Source organism: Sparus aurata, chromosome 17 (assembly GCF_900880675.1).
Source record: "Sparus aurata chromosome 17, fSpaAur1.1, whole genome shotgun sequence".
In the NCBI taxonomy this organism is placed as follows: Eukaryota; Metazoa; Chordata; class Actinopteri; order Spariformes; family Sparidae; genus Sparus; species Sparus aurata.
In genome coordinates this window covers 13,472,209-13,497,461 of record NC_044203.1, presented here as the reverse complement: position 1 = coordinate 13,497,461, position 25,253 = coordinate 13,472,209, and the positions used below count along the sequence as shown (strand labels likewise).

The window sequence follows — 25,253 nt, the reverse complement described above, 5'->3', positions numbered from 1 at the left end:
GGGTGTGGAGAAGGGAGAGAGAAAGCATTGCTCTCACATAGCTGCTATGAAGGAGCTATTTTTAATTCCCGGTCACCTGCTTCAAACAAACAGCTGCGGTATTTCACCCTCTCTCAATGTTTAGTTCAAACCCTTTTTAATATTTGTCTTATATATTTAGTTTGTTTCTATGTAAATTCATTGTTGCAAGTTGTTAAAATTGTAAAGACTGAAATAATTACGACCACCTATGTATTTATTTACCCATATATTCAACATTCCTCAGTTGCATCGTTGCATTCCTTTATTACACAAATACAATAAGCTTAATATGAATTTTGGATGTACTTCTGAGAACAATCCACATTTGAGCAAAGCTGGCTCAACTGTCTTCCAGCAGGTTTATATGTTTCATACCAGATATTGTCAACATAAAAAGTTTGTTTCTTCATGTTTTCCCATTTATTGCAAGGTTCACAAAATAATAAATAAAAAGCTATGTACATGTAAGATATGATAAGTAAGATGTTTAATTCTAATATTACAGACATGATTTATTCATTACTCTGATAATGTCAGTGCTCATAATACATACATCACAGTGCTAACTGTCCTCGTTAAAGTAGAGAAGAGGTGTGTACAAAACTAATATATTTATATCGTCACGTAACGGAAACATGGACTGCAGAGAAAAAATGTGTTCATGGTTCATGCTACATGGTTTTCCCAGCGCAAATGGTTTAAAAAGTACAATTAGGTGAGCTCTTCACCCACTTTAGACTTACTTGTCCCTGTCATTCGGTCCAATATTTGATAAAGCAAAATCTTCCAGCTCTGTTGGCCCCGTCGTTTCTTCACTGGGTTAGAAGCCAGAGCTGCTCCTTGTTCTTTCCTGAACAAGAATTTCACGATTTACTGACTGTACACAATATCTTTTATTTTTTTTTAAAGATTTTTTCTGGCATAGACACCTTTATTAAGCAGTAGACAGATAAGAAATATGGGAGAGAGAGGGGGATGTGACATGCAGCAAAGGACCTTCAGCCGGAATCGAACCGGGGTCGACTGCGTATGTGGCATGCGCTCTAACCACTCGACCACCTGCGCCAACTGTACACAATATCTAATAGCATCCTTGTTACAGTTATAAATAAACATAATAAACCTACAATGTCCTGAACAATTTATAGCAAAGTTACGTTACAGTCTCATAACTGTAACGCCAATTCTTTACAGTATACTGAATTGAACGATAATGGTTTGGCTACTCCATACAATCACAATTTACAGTCATCTGTTATAAATAAAGACAACTAATAACTGACAGCAGAGAAAAAATACACAAAACCCGACCAAACTGTGGAACCTCCGACAGCCAAAATAAGACTGCTATCTTATGATCTTCACATTTGTATATAAGTTCACATTGTATCTTTATACATTCGAACAGCCAATGCTTAATAGACGTTACTTACGGGTCTAATGAAACGTGGGGAGTTCAGTTTTGACTCACAGCTGGCTCGACTTCTTCATTTTCTCGTGTGGCAGAGTAGAGGCTACAGTGACTCACTATCGCCCCTCAGGCCAGGTGTTACAAGACAGGATGGCCTGTCCTGGATGCTTAGCAGTGGATACCTCTGCAATGCAGTTCATAGGCATCTTGGATATAACGACACAACTGTTCCTCTTCACACTCTGTTTACAGGCTTAGTTAATCTTTTTGAATGCTTTAGACTTGAATTATGTCCAGATCTCACAAACTGCACCTTTAACCCCAACAGTGTTAATGTTGGTCTTTCATAGACACAAATGGGAGGTGACTGACTCTGTGTTTGTTGTCTCTCATTTGTCCCCACCTATCCTTCGTCTGTTCCCTTTCTCTCCCCGCAGGCTAAAGCAGGGCAGACAGCCCCCAAGGGAAATCTGAGACCAAGCCATTGTTTTTTTCCTCTCTCTAAAACGGGCGAAATTCTTCGTACAAATATGGACATACAGTATGCCAAAATAAACACGTCCACAAATCAGTTGTGCTGCTGAAATCAAACGCTCACAGTAGCACCCATTCCGCTTCAAGAAAAACATTTTCTCAACACTGGAAAACATTTAGAAGTTTTGAGTGTCTTCTACGTCGAACACATCCCATACTTTAATATCTAGGACTTTGTATACCTACTCAATGTATTTCATGTCGAAGTCAAACAAAGACAGTTAACACTTTGATCCAGTCAAAACTTAGTAATGTCACTGGTGAGGAGAAATATAGTCAAGGCTTTTGAAATGGCATGAAATGGTGGCATATAAGAGAGAGATCAGAGATCAAAGCTGTTTTTCATCCTGGTTTACATTCACCCCAGAGTAATCACTTCCACTGCCATAGACTACATAAAGAAAACTGTAAACAAACTGGAACTCATATCCCCTGACAAATTCATCCTGGGAGATTTCAACCACTGCTCAGCTGAGAAGGGATTTCATCAATATGTCACCCGCAAACAATATACACTATTTTCAAGATTCAATCATTTCCTCCCTCAAGCCTGCAGCAGCTGTACTGTCCTTCTACACACAGGAGGTGGTGAGAGCCCTCAGGAGGACCAAGCAGAGCAGAGGGGGGCATGTTTCAGCTCCTGTTTCAATGATCCATGGACAGCAGCACAGTTCCCCAGCTTTGGTAGCACACCACAGTAATGCCCAACCCCAAGAAGAGCTCATTTGAAGCTCCAAATGACCTCAGGCCTGTGGCTCTCACCTCTCTCGTGATGAAGGCTATGGAGAGGGTCATAAAGGAGCACATCATCACAGTAACTGACCCACTGATGGACCCTCTCTCCAGACCAAAGAGATGGTGGTTCCAGCTAGCAGAAGGAGCTGACTGCAGCTGCTATCAGCACAATCCACGGGACGAATGTAGAGATTGTGGAGGAGTACAAATACCTGGGCACAATTTTTGACAATACGCGAGGACAGCGCGCAGGATCCTTTCCTGATCCCTCCCACGCTCTGTTCCCAGCGTTTTAGTGCCTCCCCTCAGGATGCTGGCTCCACTGCCTGGGCTGCAGGACGCAGAGGAGGAGAGCAACCTTTGTTTCCAAGGCTGTTTGGCTCCTAAACTCCCATCCACCCCTGGCCCCACGCTCCTCTACACTGGACAATGCCAAAACGGACTATGAGTAACCTGTTAATGGTCATTGCATTTCCCATTTCCCCTCCCTCTCTATTGCATTTTCAAATTTTCACATTTGTACTAAATTGCTGCTGCTTCTTCATGCACTCCCAAACCTACCTCAGTGCTACTTTGCACCTTACGTAAATACTTTAAATATCTTTAATAGGGAACACATAAAGTATTTTGAATTTAATTTAATTAAAGCAGTTTTATGAAAATGTAAACACATCTGGACATTTTCCATTTCATATTTTACCATTATCCTAATTTGAATACTATTTGGTCCAATTACTGCTGCATTGCACAAGTAATCTATGAAAAAAAGATGTAAAAAGATTAATTCTTTTAAAGGTAACAGGCTTTTTCATGGGACAGTTAGGCTTTTCATAGTAAGATAAGCACGGGTGTTACTAATAACAGTATTGATGGCTCTATTTTATTCCGGTGTCCCATTAAGTAATGGCAGTGTGACTTCGAGTTAGCATCAGAAATACCAGGACCCGGGTGCCCCAGTAGCTCAGTAGGTAGAGCGTGCGACCCACAGTTTGAGTCTGGCCTGTGGCCATTTGCTGCCCATTTCTTGTCATTTATCAAGCTCAAAAAATCTCAATAAAGCCATGAAAAGGCCCCGAAAGTACTTTGATAAAGACAAGGAAAGTGAAGCAGCAAATTAAAATTCAACCATCTTCTGAATATGTCCTGTTCAGCTAAACAACATTCCAACGTTTTTTCATTTTGTTCTGTTAATTTAAACTTTGTTTAAGGCTGATTTAAGTTAGTTTAGCCAAAATTGGCATTGTGATTAATATCACAGCCTACGTGAATTATAGATGCTCTTGATAACCAAGCTAGTTAGGTAGCACTAGTGATGATGGGATATTTTAAGGTTTGCTATGCTAATGGTACCTTGTCCTGCTGGATTGGTAACCTGTGTAAATAAGATACTCAGATTACTTTAACACTTGGTCATCAAGTTTAATATGTGCTGTGGAAGTTAGCTTTGTGAGCAGCAATTTTACAGGTGTTGACATGTGCAGTCAGGTTGCCAGTAAAGTTGGGTGTGTATCATGTCCTCAGGTTCTCTATCAGATCCACCTCTATCCAGCTCTACTCTCTTGTCGAACGGTACCACTCTGAACAACGTTGGACTCCAGCCCCACTAAAGGAGTTTAGTTTCACAACAAACCTTACGTAGAGGTTTGCCCAACTATATGTAGTTAGTACCACTCCACCTGTCACACCACACCTGTCTACTGCATGTCCCTAGAAGCAGTCTGTGTCAAATAATAAAGTCACTGTTTAATGCTATCATGGCATTAACCAGTAATTATTATTATTGGTTACAGTAATTACCCTGAAAAGAATGACAATGAAAGGATATTTTTCGGTTGAACAAACTCTTCATTTCAAATTTACAATATATTTTGTCTTGACAGTCATGTCAAGAGTGTATCTGAACTTTTTTCTCCATAACACTACAATGGTAGAATTCCATTCCGTAGATAATTTTTGTTTCTCATACCATGGTATATCTTTAAAATGGTATACAAGTGCTGCAGGGAGTCATTTTTTGGTTTACACGCCAAATAAGCAGCTTCGACTGAAATGACTGACGGTCCATCTTGTTACACAGTATTCCGGTCTCATCAATCAAGTCTTGGGGCTGGAAGTTAACTGATTATTATTCTTTTCCGATGATAGGACTGCAAACCAGCTGTTTAATGGTAAGCTGCAGTTATTCCTCTTTTTTTTTTGAGCAACCTCAAACTGGATGAATGTTACAACTGAATGAGAGCATTAGAAATGTGTTTAAATTTTGGTCAAAATACTGGTGGATGGTAAATATGTTTTCTTCAAGTACAGCTCTTATATGATACGTGTGATCAGTGACTGTCAGGCAGCCGTGTGAGTGGTTTACCTTTAGACCAGAATAGAACAGCAAAAGTCTCATTTACCTCTGTGACGTGTTTGATGTTTCTCCAAACTGGAGGAAGTCTGTCACATGCAGCTTTTCATCTAATCAGCTCCCTCTGAATGCTTTTTCTTCTAACATTTTCACACACGGTGGAGCGAACAATCACTAGCAAAGTCCACAGGAAGCGATGGCTGCTTTACAATTATACTCTGACAATAGTTCACAGGTGGGGCTTTCCTTGAGGGGCAGCAGCAGGAAGTTAATGTTTGCATTAATTAAAAAAAAAAAAAACTTGTTTGCAGGATAAATGATAAACAGATTCAGACGATGTGACGTGGGTTGTTTTGTGTGTTTGCAGGATGTCAGGCTGTCTGATCAGAGAGGAGGGCTGTGCTTCTGTGGTCTCAGCTCTGAGCACCAACCCCTCCAGTCTGAGAGACTTGGACCTGAGCTGCAATCATGCAGGAGACTCAGGAATGTAGCCTCTGTCTGCTGGACTAGAGGATCCACACTGGACACTCAGCCCTCTCAGGTATGCAGAGAACGAGGAGATGAAGAGCTGGAAACATTCTCTGTCACAAAGTGAACAATAAATTACTCTTCATAGTCCTTACCACCGCCAAGAAAACTATCCTCATGAGCTGGAAATCAAAGAACAACACTCACATTGCACAATGGAAAACATTTTTTTATGGATCTCTATGGAAAACTGACCTTTTTCTATCCATCCAATACACTGCAGTAGAGACACCCTCCTTCTACATCTTCAATTAAGCTGCACCCTTTTTTGTATTGTTTGTTTGTTTCATAATTTACACACACACACAAACACACACACACACACGCACACACGCAAAATCTCCCGGGAAGATAAAGGCTGACTGGCGATTCATTCCAGCCGGCAGCTGGGCACCATTTCTATCTGTTTTCACGTCTCCATTGTTGCCTTAATGAAAATAAGCTCACATTTTGTCATGTGATGTTGGTACTCTGACAAAAACAACAGAAAGTGAACCAGTTGTCTGTGTAACAGGGGCTGTGGTGGTATGTTTGTGGTGGGTCTAACAACTCTCTCATGCTGCTTTTTGAAGATAAACCATGCATTGTTTAGAAAGAAGGCTTTGAGAAATGGAAACACTGACTAAATGTGAGAGCTATTTAATTATCGCAAAACAGTGTGCCTTAGAATTATTGGGTCATGACTTATTGATTACAACACGAAGTCAGACCTCTGTTTTCAAATCTCATGTTTGTTTGGTCTTCAGGTCAGTCCTCTAGAAGGGTTTTTGTAGCTGAATATGAATAATATCAAACTTAATGTAATGGTTTATCTTCACTGAGCTAGTTACCAAGAGTGGAGCAACAAGTGTAAAGTTTGTCCTGAGGGTGGCGCTACAGGATAGACTCTGGGGTCTTTTTGAGTAAATGTTAAAACGCTGAATTTTGTACACCGCAGCGCCCCCTCCTGATCACTTCGCAGCAGTGATCTGGGAGCAGTATTCATACAAAAATGTTGGGACGCTGTGTGTGTGTTTCAACTGTTACTGGCATCAGATTTAGAATAAGCATGTTATTTTTACAAAACCCAATTAGTGGATGAGGTAAACCATTCTTTTTTGTACGTTTACTATTTTCAATTTAATATATGTCGTTTGGCAAATTATCGCATTCCGTTTCACTCATGTTTTAAACAATGTCTCAACCCTTCGGTGGTGAAACAAGTGGTTTTTTTTCACCTGAAATCTCTCATGTATAGTTGAAAAACAATAAATATCAGTGCATAATAATAACATTAAGCTTAGTCAGCTTTAGTTTTGCTGAAATGTGCTGTAAAATGCTGGTCTGTATCAGGATACAAAGTTTTTTAAACTGAAAAAAAAAAGAAGATGTTTAGCCATAACTAACAATGCAGTGTAACAAAACGCTATTAAAATTACCCTGTCACAGGAGATTATTACTCCTAAAACTACTCCTAAAAACAACATAATCTCCTGCTTCTCTCTCTTGACAGTCTTCATGTCGACTGGAAGCAGGGAGATTGTCAACCTGAGGAGAGGACAGTGTTGTCAGGAGAGGCTGAACACCGGCCCGCTGTCCTCTCACTCCAACAGCACGTCTGAAATAGTTTGAACAAACTTCAGTGACATCAGTGTTTTCCTGCAGTCTGTCAGTAAAGGTTGACTTTTCCAGTGGCAGTTACATCCAGCGTAAAGGCAGCTGGCTGTATTAGGACTGGATGATTGTTTGAGATCTTCTCTTGTTCTTTATACTTTATTTACTTGTTGGTTCCTTTTGTTTCTTGTTTGTCCAGTTTTCTGGTCTCACACATTGGTGTGGTGCAGTTCTCTATCTGGCTGAATTTTCCTGTCGGAAAGAAACAATTCATCAATGAGATATTAGTAAAAAAAAAACACAGAACTGTATTGAGTAATAACTAAGTTCAAAGTGGAGTCAGTTAATAATTTACTGTGTGGTATGTTTTGAATCTTGGATCTGAATGAACAGTGATGAGTTTTATACTTTATTCAAACATAGTTGTTGAATGTCTCTGTATCTTGGAGATGTAGACGGTCATATTTGTCTGCGACTTCAACATGAAAGTCTTCAATGTCTTTCTCTGTTTCATTGCATAATGAAATCAGTATAAAAAAGTATAGTTAGTTATTCATTTAGCCAACAGCGCTGTATGTGGAAGATGACCACTGACACAAATTTGGTCACATTGACACACTTCCATACTTTTGGAAGCATAGTAAGGGTAAATCCTTGAAATCCTGGAAATCCTTAAAAATGCTTTGATTTTAATGTGGTGATTTCAAGGTTTGAAAAGTGCTTTGATTTTACATAAAGTGCTTGAAATTGTAACTGCATAACTTTAGGATAAGGAAATAATCATTTGCAGTGGGGCAAGCAAGTCGTCTGTGGGATCTATAGTCAGTTGTATATGGATGGATCTTTCTTGGATATCAGAGTGACAGGAAACAAATGGTTAGGTAGTCCTTGTCGCAGGTGACCTCTGTGAGCTGCCCACACTCGCTAGTCTTAATCCCCGCTGTACTGCTTCTTGAAATGGATATACCCTTCAACTTCACTTCTCTGCACACATATGACGGTTTAAAATTTGATGATGATGACTTGATGATCATCAGAAAAGGTTTTATTTTTTCCAATTTGTGAAATGATTTTCCAACTCCTACTTACCCATTTGTGGTTCCATCTCCATCTTCAAGCATGTTGAGGCCTGGCACTTTGTATCCAAACAGTTTCACAGCGATGGACATGAGCAGGCCGCAGTGATTTCTGTAGCAGCAGGTGGCGTCTACTACCAGGAACACCACCAGGAAGATGACCATGAAGATGCCGATCACACTGCCTTTAGTCATACTGTGGCTGCTCACTTTGAGGGAGAGATGGGAGAGTCAAGGTGAACCTGAACCTTACAGGCTCAAGTGTATGGTGTAGGGAATAGGGGGGACACATACCAGGCTGTTCTCCAATGGTGAAGTTGAACATGGAAGGGACAGAAGAACCATTCGTATTGACCGCTATGACCTCCAGTTGATAGCCTGACCCAAAAGACAGTTCTTTAAGGGAGATAGAGTCGGTTCTGGGCGACAGCTGCATCTCCTTCCACTCAGCACCTTCTTTATCCTGAGAGAGCATAAGAGAGGAGTGAAGGATGACAGTTAGACAACAGAAAAGACCAAAGAAGAGTCATTCACATGCACAGACGGACTCACACTGTCTCCTACCTGTCTGTAACGTATGTTATAGTGCTGCAGAGGATTTCCACCATCATCACTCTGTTTAACAGGTACAGAGGAAGAGTTGCGTTCTACTTTCATCTGATCGACCATCAACACTGGACTGTCTGGTTCACCTGAAGACAGAGGACAGAGAGAATGATAAGAACTGATGACCATGAACAATAAGAACTCATATTTGTATATATGTAGGCTACATGCAGATTGACTGAACATTAGTAGATCACTGTGTGTACTTTACCCTCTGAAGACGGATGACAGTACATTACACGGTGTCATCAGCATCGTGAATGAACATCAGACAGCAGATGTTGATGTCATAGAAACGTTGTGGTGAGGTTTGCATGAAGATGAATAACAAATTAGGAATGGTAGATGAGAAGGAAGGCAGACTGCTTGCTCAAATGATTGGATGTACACATACTGTGCATTGTACATTAATAAATGTGCATAATTTCTACAAACATACAGCAAGCACACATAGAAGCTGCATATTCAGTAAGTGCATCACAAAGGGCATGAAGCATGGGTTCGATGTGTGTAGCACTTACGTATTCCCAGTGTGCGGACATTTGTTGGTTCAGAGAACTGGCCCGCCCCCACTGCATTCACGGCAGCCAAACGCACTGTGTACATTGTGTACTGCCTGAGTGTGGTGATAGCTAAAGGATCTACAAAGCAAACACAGAAAGGAACAACATCAGCTCATGTGCATTTTTAAATTTTATTTAGGCATTTGTGATGGAATCAATTGTTTGATATAAGCAGCTTAAAATACAAAATATTCAAGGTCTGTTTTTTTCATGATTCATGATTAACGACTGCAAAACCTCTCTGAAAAACAAAGGTTTTACCTGAAGCTGGGACCATGGCTTCCTTCCATTGTTCTGCTGCACTTTGCCTCCACTGTAGAGCAAAATGTGTGATCGGTGTTCCTCCACTGATGGGCAGAGTTTTGAGGGAGAAGAAGACTGAGGACGGTCCAGGTGAGACTGACAGGTAGTGAGGTGGACCGGGCTCAGCTGTGGGTCAGAAGGGAGGAGCAGATAAAGACAGGAAAAACAAATGTGAGAAAATGATAAAATGTACTGAAGAGGGATGAGTGTAAGTTAATATGCAGTCTACTTTATTTTCTTACTGTGTATTGCAACATCTCTTGATGCATTTCCAGAGGTGCTGACAGCCATGCAGGAATACAGTCCACCATCAGAGGACAACACCTCCTCAATCACCAACGCACCGTCAACAACACGGACATGACCAGAGGAGTCCTGACAGAGGGGGGCACAAAGGAAATATTTAATCATATATATACAGACCTGTAAAAGCTCAAACTTCATGTAGCTGGAATAGCATAACTGTGATAAAAGTTAGACGGTAACATGGAGTTAACAGGGGTCATATTGTTCTGGGGATGATCAAAACTGCATATGTGTGTGTGTATGTGTCCATACACTCTTACCACTGTGCGTCCTTTGTGCTTGTTGAGCCAGTGCAGCTCAGGCTGAGGATGACCAGAGACTTTACAGGACACAGACACACGCTCACCCACTGACACACTCTGTTGCTCTGCAGACACAAACACCTCCGGGGCCTCTGAAATAAAATGATCACAACAGCAACCATCTCACTAAAATGTAAAGAAATGCTGAGTCCCATGGTCTTTATAGCAAAATTGGATAAAGTAACATGTTATCATGGTTGAAAAGCAGGTTTTCATTTTTCATGACGGTGTTCACAGAAAAATGTATAGAGAACTGAACTGAACCAACCGAAAACATGAAGCATGATGGTAGCACTGCTCTCAGCTATCTTGTTGGTTGCCGTGCAGACGTATTCTCCGTAGTCGGCCCTTGTCACAGATCTTATAGTCAGCTGGCTGCGGTCTGAGTTGAAGTGATGACGTGAAGGATCAATCGAGTTTGGCCTGGGGGAAGGAAATGCAGAGCAAAATACACATTGAGTGATGTTATTCAAGTGAATTCAAAATAGACCATGAAGTCATCCAGATGTTTGCAGACACAACTTATAGGAAAGAGCCATGAAAAGAGGCATCAAACTGGAACGAAGGCAAAAAGTTATTGACTACATGTCACCACAAAATGTCACAGTTGTGTTGCTGATGATAGCTAAAGTTGTAAAAAAACCAACAAAAAAACCCTTCTATGTCAACTAAAACAAAGGGAAGTCAAGCCTGTCCTTATCAGAAAAATTTGCACATGAAAGCAGTTTATCATGACCCATATTTGCTTTTGTTGTTCTGTGGCGACCTCTAGTGGCTGTTTTAATTATTACGGCTGAAAAGGAGGAAGTAAAGAGAAATTCTACAGAGACAAGTCCACATGGTGAGCAGGTCGGAGAGGGATGGTCAGGTTACACAGTGACAGGACTTTGAGCATTTTAGTCTTATTTTAGTCAGAATTATCCATGACTATTTTCATCTAGTTTTAGTCGACAAAAACTGATGACATTTTAGTCTAGTTTTAGTCAATGAAAATTGTACTGAAGTCTCTTTTTAGTAATGCAATTTCTATCCGTGTACTTGTCGTGCATTTGCTATGTCGTACCCTTTTCCCCTCATAGGCCAATGTCATTTGGTAACAGCAGCGCGCGCACACACACACACACACACACACACACACACAAACACACCTCATGTTATTATTCATTACTCTTTTTTCTATTTATTTTTTTGTATTTTTTATGTATTCCTTGTTTTGTTTTCACACACACATACACACACAGGGCTGGCCAACTGTTAGGTTCATGGAGAAGCGTCCGTCCTCCTGTCAGTCCTCCCGACTGTCCTACCAACTCTTCCTCACATTTCTGTCCTAAAAACAGTGTCTAACTCACCGAGTGTTTGTGATAAAAACTAAATCAGCCCTCCAGACCGTGACTTCGGTGAACTTTCCCCCAGAAATCAGCCTCCGTCCCCGCGAGTGAGTCAGACAGCATCCAGTTTACTGATGACGATCATGTAATTATGTAATTTAGAGCGAAAAACGTAACTTTGTCACTTTCCAGGATGTTTGGTGGGTCAGTATCTCAATCACTACACATTATAACAGCATCCATATGATTATAAACTGTCCGCGGGTTTAGACTGACAGGGGACACCAGAGGGAACACTGAACCCCGGCTGGCCGGCCATCGGTCCCTTTCTTTGTGCCAGACTTAACTCTGTGTCTTGCGTTATCGTTACCGTTAACCGACCACAGCTGCATCTTCTTAATAATGCTGCGCGTGTGGGGATTGAAGAAGAGACGTCGCCTGCGACCTGATGCAGCACCTGAACTGAGACTCAGGAAACAGAAATATTGCAAAATAGTAATAATAGTGAGACGAAATAATGTTATTACATTTCGTCTCATCTCGTTTTGGTCAACGAAAATGAAGAGATACTTTAGCAGTGTTTTTATTTTGTAAACCACGTTTAGTCCCGTTTTTATTCGTCAACAATATTGCATTATATATTTGATTATAGTTTTCGTCACATGACCACCATTTACGTTGCGTCTCCTCTCGTTTTCGTCACGTGATAAAGGTTCGTTGACGACAATATTTAGTCATAATTTTCGTTGACGAAAGCAACACTAGTAACACAGGCAGGGACATGCACATGATTATAGAGGGGCAGGGGCTCAAAGTCAGAAAAGGGCAGTATGTGCCCATTTTTTCAGGCCTTAATGACATAATATGTAGATAAAATTAATTTTAAAAAAGTACTTATAGAAAGCTTACTACTTAGCTGTGTATCCCGTGTAGCTGTGAGTGATGCACAACTGCCATTTCTTTTGTGTCAATAAAGTATTGTCAACATGATTTTATTCACATTATAATAATACTGAGGTTTGGAAGACATGCAATTCAGCTGCAATTCTTAAAAAGCAATACAACGCTGGTTTATTATTTGGCTATTTATCGGAGGGCAAGTGCAAACTAGAAATACAGGCAACACATCTAAAAATGTGACAAACCCAAACGACTTCTGTGACTATAAGTAGGAACAGCAATGTTTACAACAGCAAAGTCACAGTAAACTCAATATCTGGAAGAAGTTTAAGATTGGAGGCAGATAAACAGCCGACACAGACAGCTGTAATATTTGATTATTCTTATCTCTCATGAACAAGCAGTTAGCTTAACAAGCACAAATGGGCGCGTTTCTGAAATATGACTCACATTTAAGCACGTTGAATAAGTGGAAGGCGACTTGTTAGCCCCCACAAGGAAATTATGTTAATGGATTTATAACTCACAAAGTTACCAATCGTCCACTGTCACGTCTCATCTACGTGCATGGTGGAGTTCTGATGAGGCAGCGGCTTCTCTCTCTCTCTCTCTCTCTCTCTCTGAGAGACAGAACGGAGCCGCAGCGGACAGAGAAGCGGCTTTATAGGCTCAACACACTCACACAACCCCATATTACGTACGAAATATGTATGGTAGATAACCTTACGGTGGCGTTTTTATACCGTTGTTTATTTCTTATCCCTATGCACAACAAGAATGTATTTATTCATTAAAAAAACATTAGGTAACATAAGAAGATTTGTTATGGAAGTTATATAAGTAACACAGGTATTTCAACCCAAACCACGATGTTGTCCTAAATCTAACCAAACTGCAACTGTACGACGAAGGTCATGCACGTGTGCTGACACTTTAACTCTGCAACTCTGCCATGTTGTTTTAGGAACAGTGATACGTATTGACCTCTTCAGTCATTTAGGTCTGAGGATGTGTTGGAAAAATCTACATACCGATGCAAAATTCACCTTTTCGGACAACATTTTTGGTAAACGTCATCAATTCTTTACAAGTCAGGACTTACATGGTCCAGTTGATGTTGGGTTGTGGATGACCGTCCACCAAACAGAGCAAGGTAACGTTAGATTCTGGTCCGGCCAACACTTTTTTCTGTTCCTCTCTCAGACGCGCAGTAGGAGGAGCTGCAGGAAGGAATGTGTCTTATTGGCAAATGTATATTCATGTAGTCTTCAAGTTCTTCAAAGTAAAATATAAAAAGTCTTTGTCTTGCATAGTACCTCAACATAACCTTCAGTTTTACATTACAAGAACCAGGAGGGATCTTTGAGCCACAACATGATCTTTCAAATATTATCAAACCCCTGTCCACTATGGCTACGTTCACACTGTAGTTACAAGTGACCTGAATCTGATTTTTTCGCTCATATGTGACCCATATCTGATTTGCTTTTGACAGTGTGAACAGCTCAAGTCGCACTGAATCTGACATTTTCTAATCAGATTCAGGCCACATTTAAATGTGGTACTGAATCGGATACGTATCGGATTTTTTTGAATGCGACCGCAATCTGAACAGCCAGGTCGCATTTAATGCGACTTTGACGTCATTCTGACCCGCGCTGCACTGTTTTGTAAATGAATGACAAATAAAGTTGATTGAAAAAAAAGTGTGCCACAGGCAGGAGCGAGCGGGAGCCACGAACATAATCAAAACAAAAATGGAGAACAGCCGTGAAGCAGGCGGCCAGTGGAGGGACAGTGAGGTGTAACCAGCCACATCCCGATCCCACCACTCCTGGCTCCGACGCTGCATCCAAATACTCCTCTGTACGGATGTTGCCGCTATTGCTCCGCATAGAGCCATCATTAAAATATGAATTTTCTTTCTCCTCTTCCTCCTTCGTGATATCCCCTGCTCACAAATTTGCCGGCTGCCGCCACACTGTTTTTAGCATTAAGCCATACAGTCCCACGTTACCGGTTGCTGTTGCCATGTTCGCTTCCGTAAACACCGCTGTGGCGTGATGTCATCAATGATCAACTGCGCATGCGGGTCACTTCAGGAGCGTGAGCTGTTCACACAGCAATCCGTAGACAGGCCGCATTTAAAGAGGTAATGTGAACAGCCAAACAAAAAATCGGATTTGAGCAATAAATCGGAATTGTGCATTAAGACCTGCAGTGTGAACGTAGCCTATTTCACCTTGATGTAAAAGAGATACTGACCATTGATAACAACAGAGACGGAGAGATTTTGAAAGACGGGCCTTCCTCTGATCTGGGCCCGGCACACGTATGTCCCAGCATCCTCTCTCTTCACATTTTTAATAAGGAGTGAGTTATCAGACAGTTGACGCATATGGCTTCCCTCTGAAGTGAAAGAGGTGAAGGCAGAGACAAAGAAAAAGAGACTGTTATGTTTCTGAATGAAAGTTCATTCATCAGCTGGACAAAGCAAACTGCAGAGCTCTTTCTGCTGCAACACATGGATGTTTGTATACACCCAAAACATTACGTAGACCCAGTGGTTACTAAAGATCCAGCTATGGTCCAGGGTCCTGGTCCTACCATGAGAAGGGATTTCCTTGTTGTCTCTGAACCACTGAACATCCACAGCTGGCTGGCCGGTCACCAGACATGGCACCACACCGTCTGTGTCCTTCAGAAACTCGTGGTAGGTGGTGGTTTGGCCAAATGATGGACCCTCTGACAAAAGAGGAGAAGATTAAGTTGACTATACTGCCAACAACAAAATGGGTGATCTCATCAAATTAAACAGGGTTTGGCTTATTAAAAAAACATCTTTTATTTTCTACCTAAATAAAAGATCTGTTGGACTGGACAGGTTCAGCAACAACTGATCAAACAAGTATGTGATGCAGCCGGTTGTTACGTACCGTAAACATACAGCTGCCTCTCTGTTTTATCAATGTGTCCACTGTCGAACTCACAATGACAGGAATACCTGCCTGCATCCTGCATTGTGGCCTTGTTAATGATCATTTTGGAAGAGGTTTCATCGAATTTTTTCACGTTTTCTTCATCTATGTCTACGCCATCCTTGGTCCACGTTATTTCCCCCTCTGCCCCAGCTGGGACAGGACAGGACAAGAGAAGGAAAGGAGGGAGAGATAGAGTGAAAAAAGCTGTTAGTTTATTTTGTCAAGTTTCAAAACCCATCGTGTCAAATTGAAATGACTCACCTTTACACAACAGTAAGATCTGTTCTCCCACCTGAACATCTTGCTTAGTGGTTACGATTGTCATTTCTGCATCTGGTGGAGAAGAGAAGAAGAGTTTTCTTTTCCTTTTGCACCTTTTTCTGCTTTATACAAACAGAGTTAAAAATCCTGCAATAACCAGACTAAGTCTACCATGTTAATCAACTAGATAAGTATTTGTCACGATTTTTTTTGATGGTCTCCAACACCGGTCCGTACTAACGTTTTGAACCACATGCATAAACACCTTGAAATGATAGTAGTTCTACTAGTTCTCTAAGTTAGATTTTCAGTGGGGAAGGCCTGTTTGGCAAAAAGACAGATGTATCTGTCTCAGAACATAAATTGCCATTTTGGTAATATAGTGATCATCACTTTGTTATATTAAAGCTTAAAAAATGGACTGAGATAAAGCATGTATACAACTCTGTTCTTATGAGGCACGAGTTCATTATTGTGACATAAAATGTATCAATAATGGTGAGGACAAAAAAGACTTGAGTTCCAGCACATTCAAATCATCTGAAAATGCAAGCCTTCTTGAATTTTTAGAGTAAAAAAACAAATTCAACATAACCTTATATTTTCTGTGTTTATTCAGATATCAAACTTCAGATTTGTTAAAAATTGCCTGAGTTATTGACTACTTACTCTAAAAATACTATTACTCGCAGTCTCATTTTTTTCAGCCATGCAGAATATATCCAAAGATTTTATTACCACACTGTATTTCTTGCTAAAATCTTAATAATATCAATGGATCTTACCTGTGCTGTACATCAACAGCAGCAGCAGCAAGGCTGTCCTGAGGACCAGAGCTGATTGGTTCATGTTCACCTGGCTGCTGATTGACAATCTTATGACTTAGAGTCAAAGCTCTGCAGTTTGTCTGTCAAGTCTGAATGTTTTGGTTTTCCAGTCAACCCAGCTGGACAGAAAGCTTCAATGCCTGTCTGATAAAGTTTACAAACTCAACTTAAATCTGCTGAACTCAAAGAAACCTCAGAAATGTGTAACTGAAACCTGTTGTTTCCATCCATCAAACATAACTATGAAAAGGAAAGAGTCAGAGGTTATATAGGGCCGTGGCGGAGAAGACAGGAAAGGGGTGTGGAGAAGGGAGAGTGATATAGCTGCGGTATTTTACCCTCTCTCAATCTTTAGTTTAAACCCTTTTTACTATTTGTCTTAAATATTTTGTTTTTTTCTATGTAAATTCATTGTTACAAATTGTTAGAATTGTGAAGACTGAAATAATAACGACCACCTACGTATTTATTTACCCATATATTCAACATGCGTTGTTGCATTCTTTTGTTACACAAATACAGTAAGTTCGAAACATGACTTCTGGATGTATATAATTCTGAGAACAACCCACATTTGGATCAGATCTCTCATTACTGTGGTATTTGTCAGTGGCCGTCGACTGTCCGAGGACGTGATGAGATTCAGCAGGTTGTTGATGTTGAACAGATGGCTTAAAGCTACATGTGCTGCTCAATCACTGAACTTTATTCGCAATTAAAAAATGTTCTGGGAATGCAGACACCTCTTTAAAGTCCGTGTAAAGCAGGAATAAATTTGTGTTATGAGTTTGTCACACCACAGAAACATGTGTCATTGACCACTGAGCCAAATTTGAAAGATTAAAAAATTGCCAAGTATATAAAATTAGGTCTCAAAATCATGGAAAAACAAGCACTTCTCTCTGCTGTGAAACGCTGGGGGCGTGTTGGGGGCGAGTTAGAGGCGCTGGAACCACGCCCACGCGCGGAAGGGGAGCCTCCTCCGTGTGCTGTACAAGGACGTAACCTACAGTAACAATGGAAGCGAGCAGCATCATCGGACGGACCCAGCCCGACCTGATGGATGGATTTTGCCTTAACAAGTCAGGAGTAAGGTTGTTAACCTTCAACATATTGTATTCTGTGCACCAGTTCCTCCTGCCAAATACAATAGGCGGAACAAACCAAAACAACTGATAAGACAGCATTCGGGAGGAAAATTGCCTGAGATAAGCTTCGAATGGAAAAGACCCCCAACCAACTCTCGGCCCTCTCCAGTTAGCCTCTCCCCATCCTCCTCCCTCCTGGATTTCAAGGACAGTTGAAAAAGCTTTTCAATGTTGGAATCAAACTCAAACCATGTCCAAATCCCATATCATCCCCCCCCCGCCCCCAACCATCACGGAAATGTCATTGCACCCCTCCACATCCTCAGAATCATCCTGTCTCCACAGTCTGAAAACAGCAGAGCACATCCTGTCAATGTAGATGATCTAACTAACTCTAACTAATTTGTGCTGTGTTTCATAAGTGAAAGTATAATGCACAAAAAAGGAGGAAGCGTAAGTATTCTGTTTAATGAGTTACTCAAATGCAAGCAGATGTTCTATGGAAACTTTACAGAATGAATGAATGAATGAATGAATGAATGACTTTTATTATTGTGTCATGCATACATGTATGCCCAGCCCGCATGGGCTTTTAGGACACCAAAAAAAAAAAAAAGAAAGAACCAAACCAGATCCAGAGCACAACTGGATCAGCACAACAACATCAGCACATCAAAAATTAATTAAACAAATGTACCCGTCTTCTTTTCCAGGCTTGAGAAATAAAGCTAGCAGTTTTAAACACATTGAAATTAAACAACCACTCCAGCTTCTGCTCATCAGAGCACCAAAATATTTCAGGGTTTTGTCAATAGATTTCCTGAAATAATACCTCTCTCAAATCGTCATACTTTGTACAGTATAAAAGGAAATGAGACTCACTCTCTACTTCATCTAGCTCACACATTTCACATATTCTATTCTCCTCGGGAATATTTTTAAATCGACCAACCTCAATGGCCAGAGGAAGAATACCAGATCTTAACTGTGCAACTAAAGATCTTTGACTTCTCTGTAAATGTGATGTAACATATAATTCAGGTCCAAAATTAGATTTAATCTGCATATATGTCCTTAATTTTGGTTTTAATAGGGCATTTTCAAACCATATCTCTTCAAATTTCAATAGAAGCTTATTTTTTAATGAAGTTAACGTTACAGCACAAGTTATTCCTATAAATATACAACATATCTACCTCCTCAAAAATAGATTACATTTCTTTTGACCAGGGGGAACTATGTAATTTACTCCATATAAATACTTTTTTATTCATTCTATCCTCTGCCATTTTGTTTATTCCATTCTACAGTCGAATCATTTCACATTTTCGTTGTACACATCCTGGAATCCAGCCCATATCTCCTTCTATTGCTGGAATTGGCGCAAATTTATGGACACCCAAAAAATATCTTATAGCTCTATTCTGTATAGTATCTATAACTTTGGACTCTTTAAATCCCCACACTCATAATTCAGTATGGGAGAGATGCATACATTATACAGTTGGGTGTATGTTAAGTAACCCAAATCATTACAAACTTTCATTTTATTAATAACTGATCCCAAAGCTCTCCCAGCTGAATCAGCAAGGCACCCAAAACCAGTTTCAAACGTCATAAAATCATCCAGAAAGAAACCTAAATATTTATATGAGCTAACATATTCGAAGGAAACTGAATCAAAATAGAATTTTTGTTTACTTCTTTCCCTGCCTTTGTTTCTAAAATGCATTATCTGTGTTTTGCTCTGATTTATCACCAATCTCCATTTATGACACCAGGAGCTTATTTTGTAAATCAGACTCAGATTCTGCCAGTAAAATAATATCATCTGCGTATAATAGAATACCTAAGTAAGTGTCATCCAAACATACACCCAGATATTTTTTCTTAATCTGTAGAGCTAAATCATTCACAAACAATGCAAAAAGTGTTGGAGAAAGAATATCACCTTGTTTCACGCCAAAAGGGGTTTCAGACCAATCAGTATACATATCATTGATCTCAACACAAGCAACTGGGCTACCATACAGACTCTGAATAGCTTTGTAGAATCTACCATCCACCCCTACTTCCAATTCTGCTCATCAACAAGACACTGTTTCATTTCCAAATATCGAATAAGCCTATAATTCAGTATATGTCAGGCGTGTTCGTTTGTTTGAGAGGTGAAAGTAGACAGACCAATAGAGAAGACAGACTATGACGTACTGTTAACTATTCAATAAGAAGCATTGTATCATTAAGCAAAAGCAATAAAGCTTGATCAAGGTCTTTCTCTGTTTGAAAAATCGCAGGCAGCAGAGCCCTAAGCAGCAACGCTGTTAACTGCAACCAGTCGCCCAGAAAAATAGACAGAATTTCAGCATGTAATATATTATAAATTGCTGTCACAATGTATGTGTTGAATTGTCATTGGTCAATCATATAGACAGGATGAATACTATTTTTGGACAATCAAGTAAAAAAGGTGGGTAAGACTTTAGCCCTCCCATCGGTGGTGCACAAACTCGTCCCAGTTTCTCGGCACACGAACCATGATTCCTGAAGACGTCACCCTGTTGAAGAAAACAAATTGTTCCTGGCAACAACTGCCTGTTCCCGGCTATCTGCCTTTGTTTATGGCGCCTTCACTGTCGCATACGCACAAGGGATTTGGGAGGTGATATCGCTGGCCTTCGAGGCCTCTTCATGTGTGAAAATGATAAGTGAAAGGTGAATGTGTTCTCTCTCATACCCTGGCTGTTCTCTCCATGTATTAGCCCCTCATAAAAGAGACTAATGCTTTTGACCATCTCATTTGTCAACAGGATATGTGCAACTCTTTTAATAATGTGAGATAATAGGAAAAGATGGAAAAAGACAATCTATATGTGTTGTGAAATATTAAAGCATCCAAGTGTGGCAGACGTCATAATGTAATGAGCAATGAAAGATGTGTGTGTAGGTTCATGAGCAGTGTGTTTGTTAAGGGGAGTCACAGGGCAGTCATGGGCAGTATTTAGTAGGCCGGGGTCATAGGGGTCATAGGGGGACATACTAAGTGGTCGGTGGGGCATAATGAAAATGTATAAATCCTAACATATATTAGAATATACATTATAAACTGTACTTAGGAGACTGATGCCTCTGTAATTAAGAGGTGTTCTGGGATCATTCTTTACTGACTTTGGGATAGGTTTTATGATAGATTTATACCATGGTGATGGAATTATACTATACTCAAAACATGTCTGAAACAGGCAAAAGAGGACTTCAAGGAGATATGGGGATTTCAGGGCTTCATTTGGGATGCCTTCTATGCCAGGTGTTTTCTTCAGTTTTACTTTATCCAAAGCTTTTTTAACTTCTTCTATAGTAATATCCTGATTCAAAAATGTATTTACACTATAGCCTGGCAGATCCATAGCCAACTCCATCATACATTTTGAATCACAAACATTACTTAAGAACAGGTCATCAAAACCAGGTGGAATAAGATGTCCTGAAAATGTATTTGCAAAGTCTGTTTTTCATTTCTCAAGCACAAGCTCTTTTTTATTTTCAGTGTCACCATGATCTCCATTGGTATTTCCTTAAGTTTCTTAGGACCTAATTTATTAATTTCTTTCCAAAATTGCTGTGGATTGTTACTTTGCAATCGGTCTAGCTGTAATGCTTGTTCTCTTCTAAACTGTCTTTTATAAAATCTGACTCTCTTATCAAAGTTAGACTGAGTCTGTTTATAGTGTTAATAGCTGGATCTTTACATTTAAAAAATTCCCTCTCAGTCTGTCTCTTGTCATTCAGGAGTTTTTTGAGTTCTGCATTCCAATATGGTTTATTCCTACCCACTTTGAAATGTATTCCTTCTTGGCCAGATAAAGATTTTCTTGATAAGTTCTTATTCATTTTCCTATCCATTATATCACAAAATAATCCATACCAGTTATCAATATTACTTTGCATTATCACACGACCTTCTAAGTTACCAATAAGTTCCAACAAAGCCATACGACACATATTAGATGAAAGAAAGTTGTCTGGAAATATTCTAAGTTGTCTTTTAGATAAATTAATCCCAGAATCAGTTTCAGAAGAACAAAAGTCAATAGCAGCATTCATTTTAGACTTAAACATTAACAGAGAATGGTCCGGTAGCCTACTTTTTTCTCCAATAAGGTCAATACAGACAGGATTGTTGCTCAAAATCTCAGATGGAGTTATCACTTTTAAATCAATACAAGTTATACAAGGGTTCTTCCGGCGCCAGCGCAAGCAGGACGCCTATCCAGTATCTCCGTACATGTCGTGTTGTTTTTAATACTTTAACACTTTACACAGGAAAGGCAGAGCCATCTGTACTTCCCGAGAAGGCTGAGGTCCTTCAACATCTGCAAAAAACTGCTGCAGATGTTTTACCAGTCTGTGGTGGCCAGCGTCCTCTTTTATGCTGTGGTTTGCTGGGGAGGAAGCAGCAAGAAGAGAGACACTGGCAGACTGGACAGACTGGTGAGGAGAGCTGGCTCAGTAGTGGGCACAGAGCTGGACTCTCTGGTGACTGTGGCAGAGAGAAGGACCCTGGACAAACTGCTGTCCATACTGGACAACACCCACCACCCTCTGCACGACACCTTCACCAGGCAGAGGAGTGCATTCAGTGGCAGACTGCTGTCCCAGTCCAGCTCTACCAACAGACTCAAAAACTCTTTCGTCCCCCTCGCCATCAGACTGTACAACAGCTCCCAGTAAAGGCAGGGAGGACAATAGATAATAGACAATGGACAATTTCCACCTCTGTTTGCACATCCATTTGCACTGTTTCACTTTCATTTGCACTGTCTACCATACTGCACTGTTTACTGCAGCTACTATTCATTTTATATTCATTTTATATAATACTTTATATTTTATCTTTTATTCTATTTTTAATTCTATTCTTAAGGTTAGGGTTTTCTATCTATCTATCTATCTATCTATCTATCTATCTATCTATCTATCTATCTATCTATCTATCTACCTACCTATCTAAGTGTCCAATCGTGAGGGGTTATTATATAGTCCACCACTGCTCTACCTCTTGATGATATAGATGAAATTGTCAGTATCAGGATTTATTCTGCCATTTAGGACACAGCATTTACAATCCCTGAGAAATTCAAGGAGTGATTCCCCGTGACTGTTCATGCTTAGGTCTATGGCCACTCAAGGTGGGACATTATCAATATCCCCAATACAGTCATCTTTATTTGAAATACGACTGTTAAAGTCTCTGCATAAATAAATGACATCAGCTTCCAAGGAGTAAACCTTGGCCAGCAGATGAGTAAAAAAAAGTAACTGAATCCCGTCCTCTTGTAGATCCCTCTGGTGGAAGATAGCAGGAAAAGATAACTAGACTATACTGCAGCTCCCGATGCTCCAAACGTACTCCAATTATATCGTCCATAGACTTGTCCACTACTTGTATTCTAAAATAATCCAGCAAATAGTTCTTAACTAAAATACCAACTCCTCCTGATGCTTTTTTAGCTCTTTTATGCAACATCCTGTCGTGACCAAACCAGGAGTACCTTCAAAGTCAATTATCATCCCGTCGTAAATGTGTTTCATTTAATGACATAATATCAGGGTTTAGAGACTGCAGTAATGAAATCCTGAGTGCACAGTTCAAATTAGTCCAGCCATTAATATTCCAGTGAACCAGGGACAAACAAGGGGGGTCACCTGTGTTTACAGACTGGGCAGCTCCTCTTCAGCGTCTCCCTCCTGCTGCCGGGGAACCTGCTCGGACAGCAGCAGCCGCTGTAACCTCGGCATAGGTCCGTTTCATCAGGCGGCCGTTCCCCGCGATGTAAAAATCTTTTCCAGCTGGTATCTCCTGGAGAAGCGTTTTAAAGTTGAACTCTAGAATCCGATCCGTGTGAGACTTAGCGGATCTCAGATAAACTCTTTTGATCTGGGTATTGCTCTTCAGCCTCTGTTTACACCTAAGCACCGCCACCTTGTCCTCCACATTAGCGAAGGCAACTTTCACCACACCTGGACCGGGTCCTCTCGCTCGCATTCTCAGCACTGCAGCAATTTCTGCCGCAGGTTCACACTCCAAACCACTCTCCAGTAGCTCTCTTACTTTTCCATTCAAATCCTCCCCTTCATCGTAGGCCAGACCCATCACATCAGGGTCAAATTTATCAGAGGGCTTGGAGCTAGTTGTCTGTATTTTTTCTTCAAGTGAATCCAGTCGCAACTTTAGGATACCTATTTCCAGGTCAATATAATTCTTGTATCTCCTTAATGGACTTCTTCAGTTCGGCTTTTATCATTTTTTCAAGGGAACCATACATGCTGTCAACCTTGTTACTGAACTGTTTTTCAATATTATCCATCTTCGTACTTAACAATTTTATCTCCTTCAGCAACGTTTGTTTCCTTATCTTCGTCTTTGTCTTTGTCCTGTGCTCGTCGCCCACGTCCATCCGCCATCTTGTCTATCTTACATCTTTTGAACATGTGGCTCATCAGTTAAACTCATCTTCTGGGGCTATATTTCTAAACATCTACAGGCCACATAAATACTGTACAGATTTTTCCGATGACTTTGTTGTGTTACTGTCTACTGTCTTATCTACTGTCTCATTCTGAAACTTCATTGAGAGCTTGATGAGATCTCCTTTGAAACTTACAGGGAGCCCAAGTTGAGATTTTCTGCACCTGTTTCTCAGGAGAAACAATTGAGAAACAGGTGAAATCAGCCACAGCCTCACTTTGGTCTCACATAGATCTCATATTTGTCTAGGAGAAATGAATGAGACATTACTGAGATCACTTTTCCAATTTTCGTTTCCTCTGGGAGGGGCCACATCCTAGACTTGGTAATCTCCAAGGGTCTGAACTTTTCTAAAGTTCTAGTATCTGATGTTGCTCTTTCTGATCATTGCTGTCTTTTCCTTGAGAGTGATATATCTGCTTACAAAAATGTTCTCAATACGCTGAAAACACCAGTGACATATTCATTGAGGCTTTCTCTAGACATTCATAAAGAGAGACTTTACATTTTTAATTTAGAACTGAAAAGGTCAAAGCAGGCCTTCTTCTCAGACATGATAACCAAAAACAATAATCATGCACGTTCCCTGTTTGCTACTGTCGACAGACTAACAAACCCTCCTGTGCCAGTGGCCTCTGAGCATCTATCTAGCAGCATGGCTGTACCCAGCATTAAAGGAGAGCTTCGGCCATTTTTAACCCATATCCCTGTTGATCGAGGTTACCGAGTGCTGTCATTAGGAAAAATAACGAGAACATTTGGCACAATATTTACAGAGTATCAGAACGGCAGCTAAAGCAAACCTATTGGGGCAGACATAACCGAAAGTGAAACTTAAGGATGTCTGCCCCCATAGCAGTGGCGGTTCTAGACCAGTTTTAATAGGGGGGCCAGGTTGGGGCCGGCTTTTTTGTTAGGGGGCACATACAACCTGGGAAAAGACAAATCCCTCATTCAGATAAGGGATAAATGGGACTTCAAACAATGTTTATAATTTCAACAACTTTG

At 40.4% G+C, this 25,253-nt stretch overlaps 1 protein-coding gene across 1 annotated transcript; it reads right to left on the bottom strand.

Moving 5' to 3' along the window:
- Nucleotides 1-4,840: 4,840 nt before the first annotated feature.
- On the bottom strand, nt 4,841-16,864 carry LOC115568029 (neural cell adhesion molecule 1-like). Its single transcript, XM_030395066.1, has 16 exons — nt 16,587-16,864; nt 15,802-15,873; nt 15,496-15,690; nt 15,167-15,304; nt 14,825-14,968; nt 13,662-13,779; nt 10,597-10,751; nt 10,287-10,420; nt 9,963-10,095; nt 9,679-9,846; nt 9,376-9,495; nt 9,066-9,068; nt 8,813-8,940; nt 8,543-8,711; nt 8,262-8,457; nt 4,841-7,424 (listed from the first exon to the last, which is right to left on the bottom strand). Exons 1-16 carry the CDS (start codon nt 16,648-16,650, stop codon nt 7,382-7,384), a joined length of 1,980 nt encoding a protein of 659 aa, XP_030250926.1. The 5' UTR covers nt 16,651-16,864; the 3' UTR covers nt 4,841-7,381.
- Nucleotides 16,865-25,253: the final 8,389 nt, after the last annotated feature.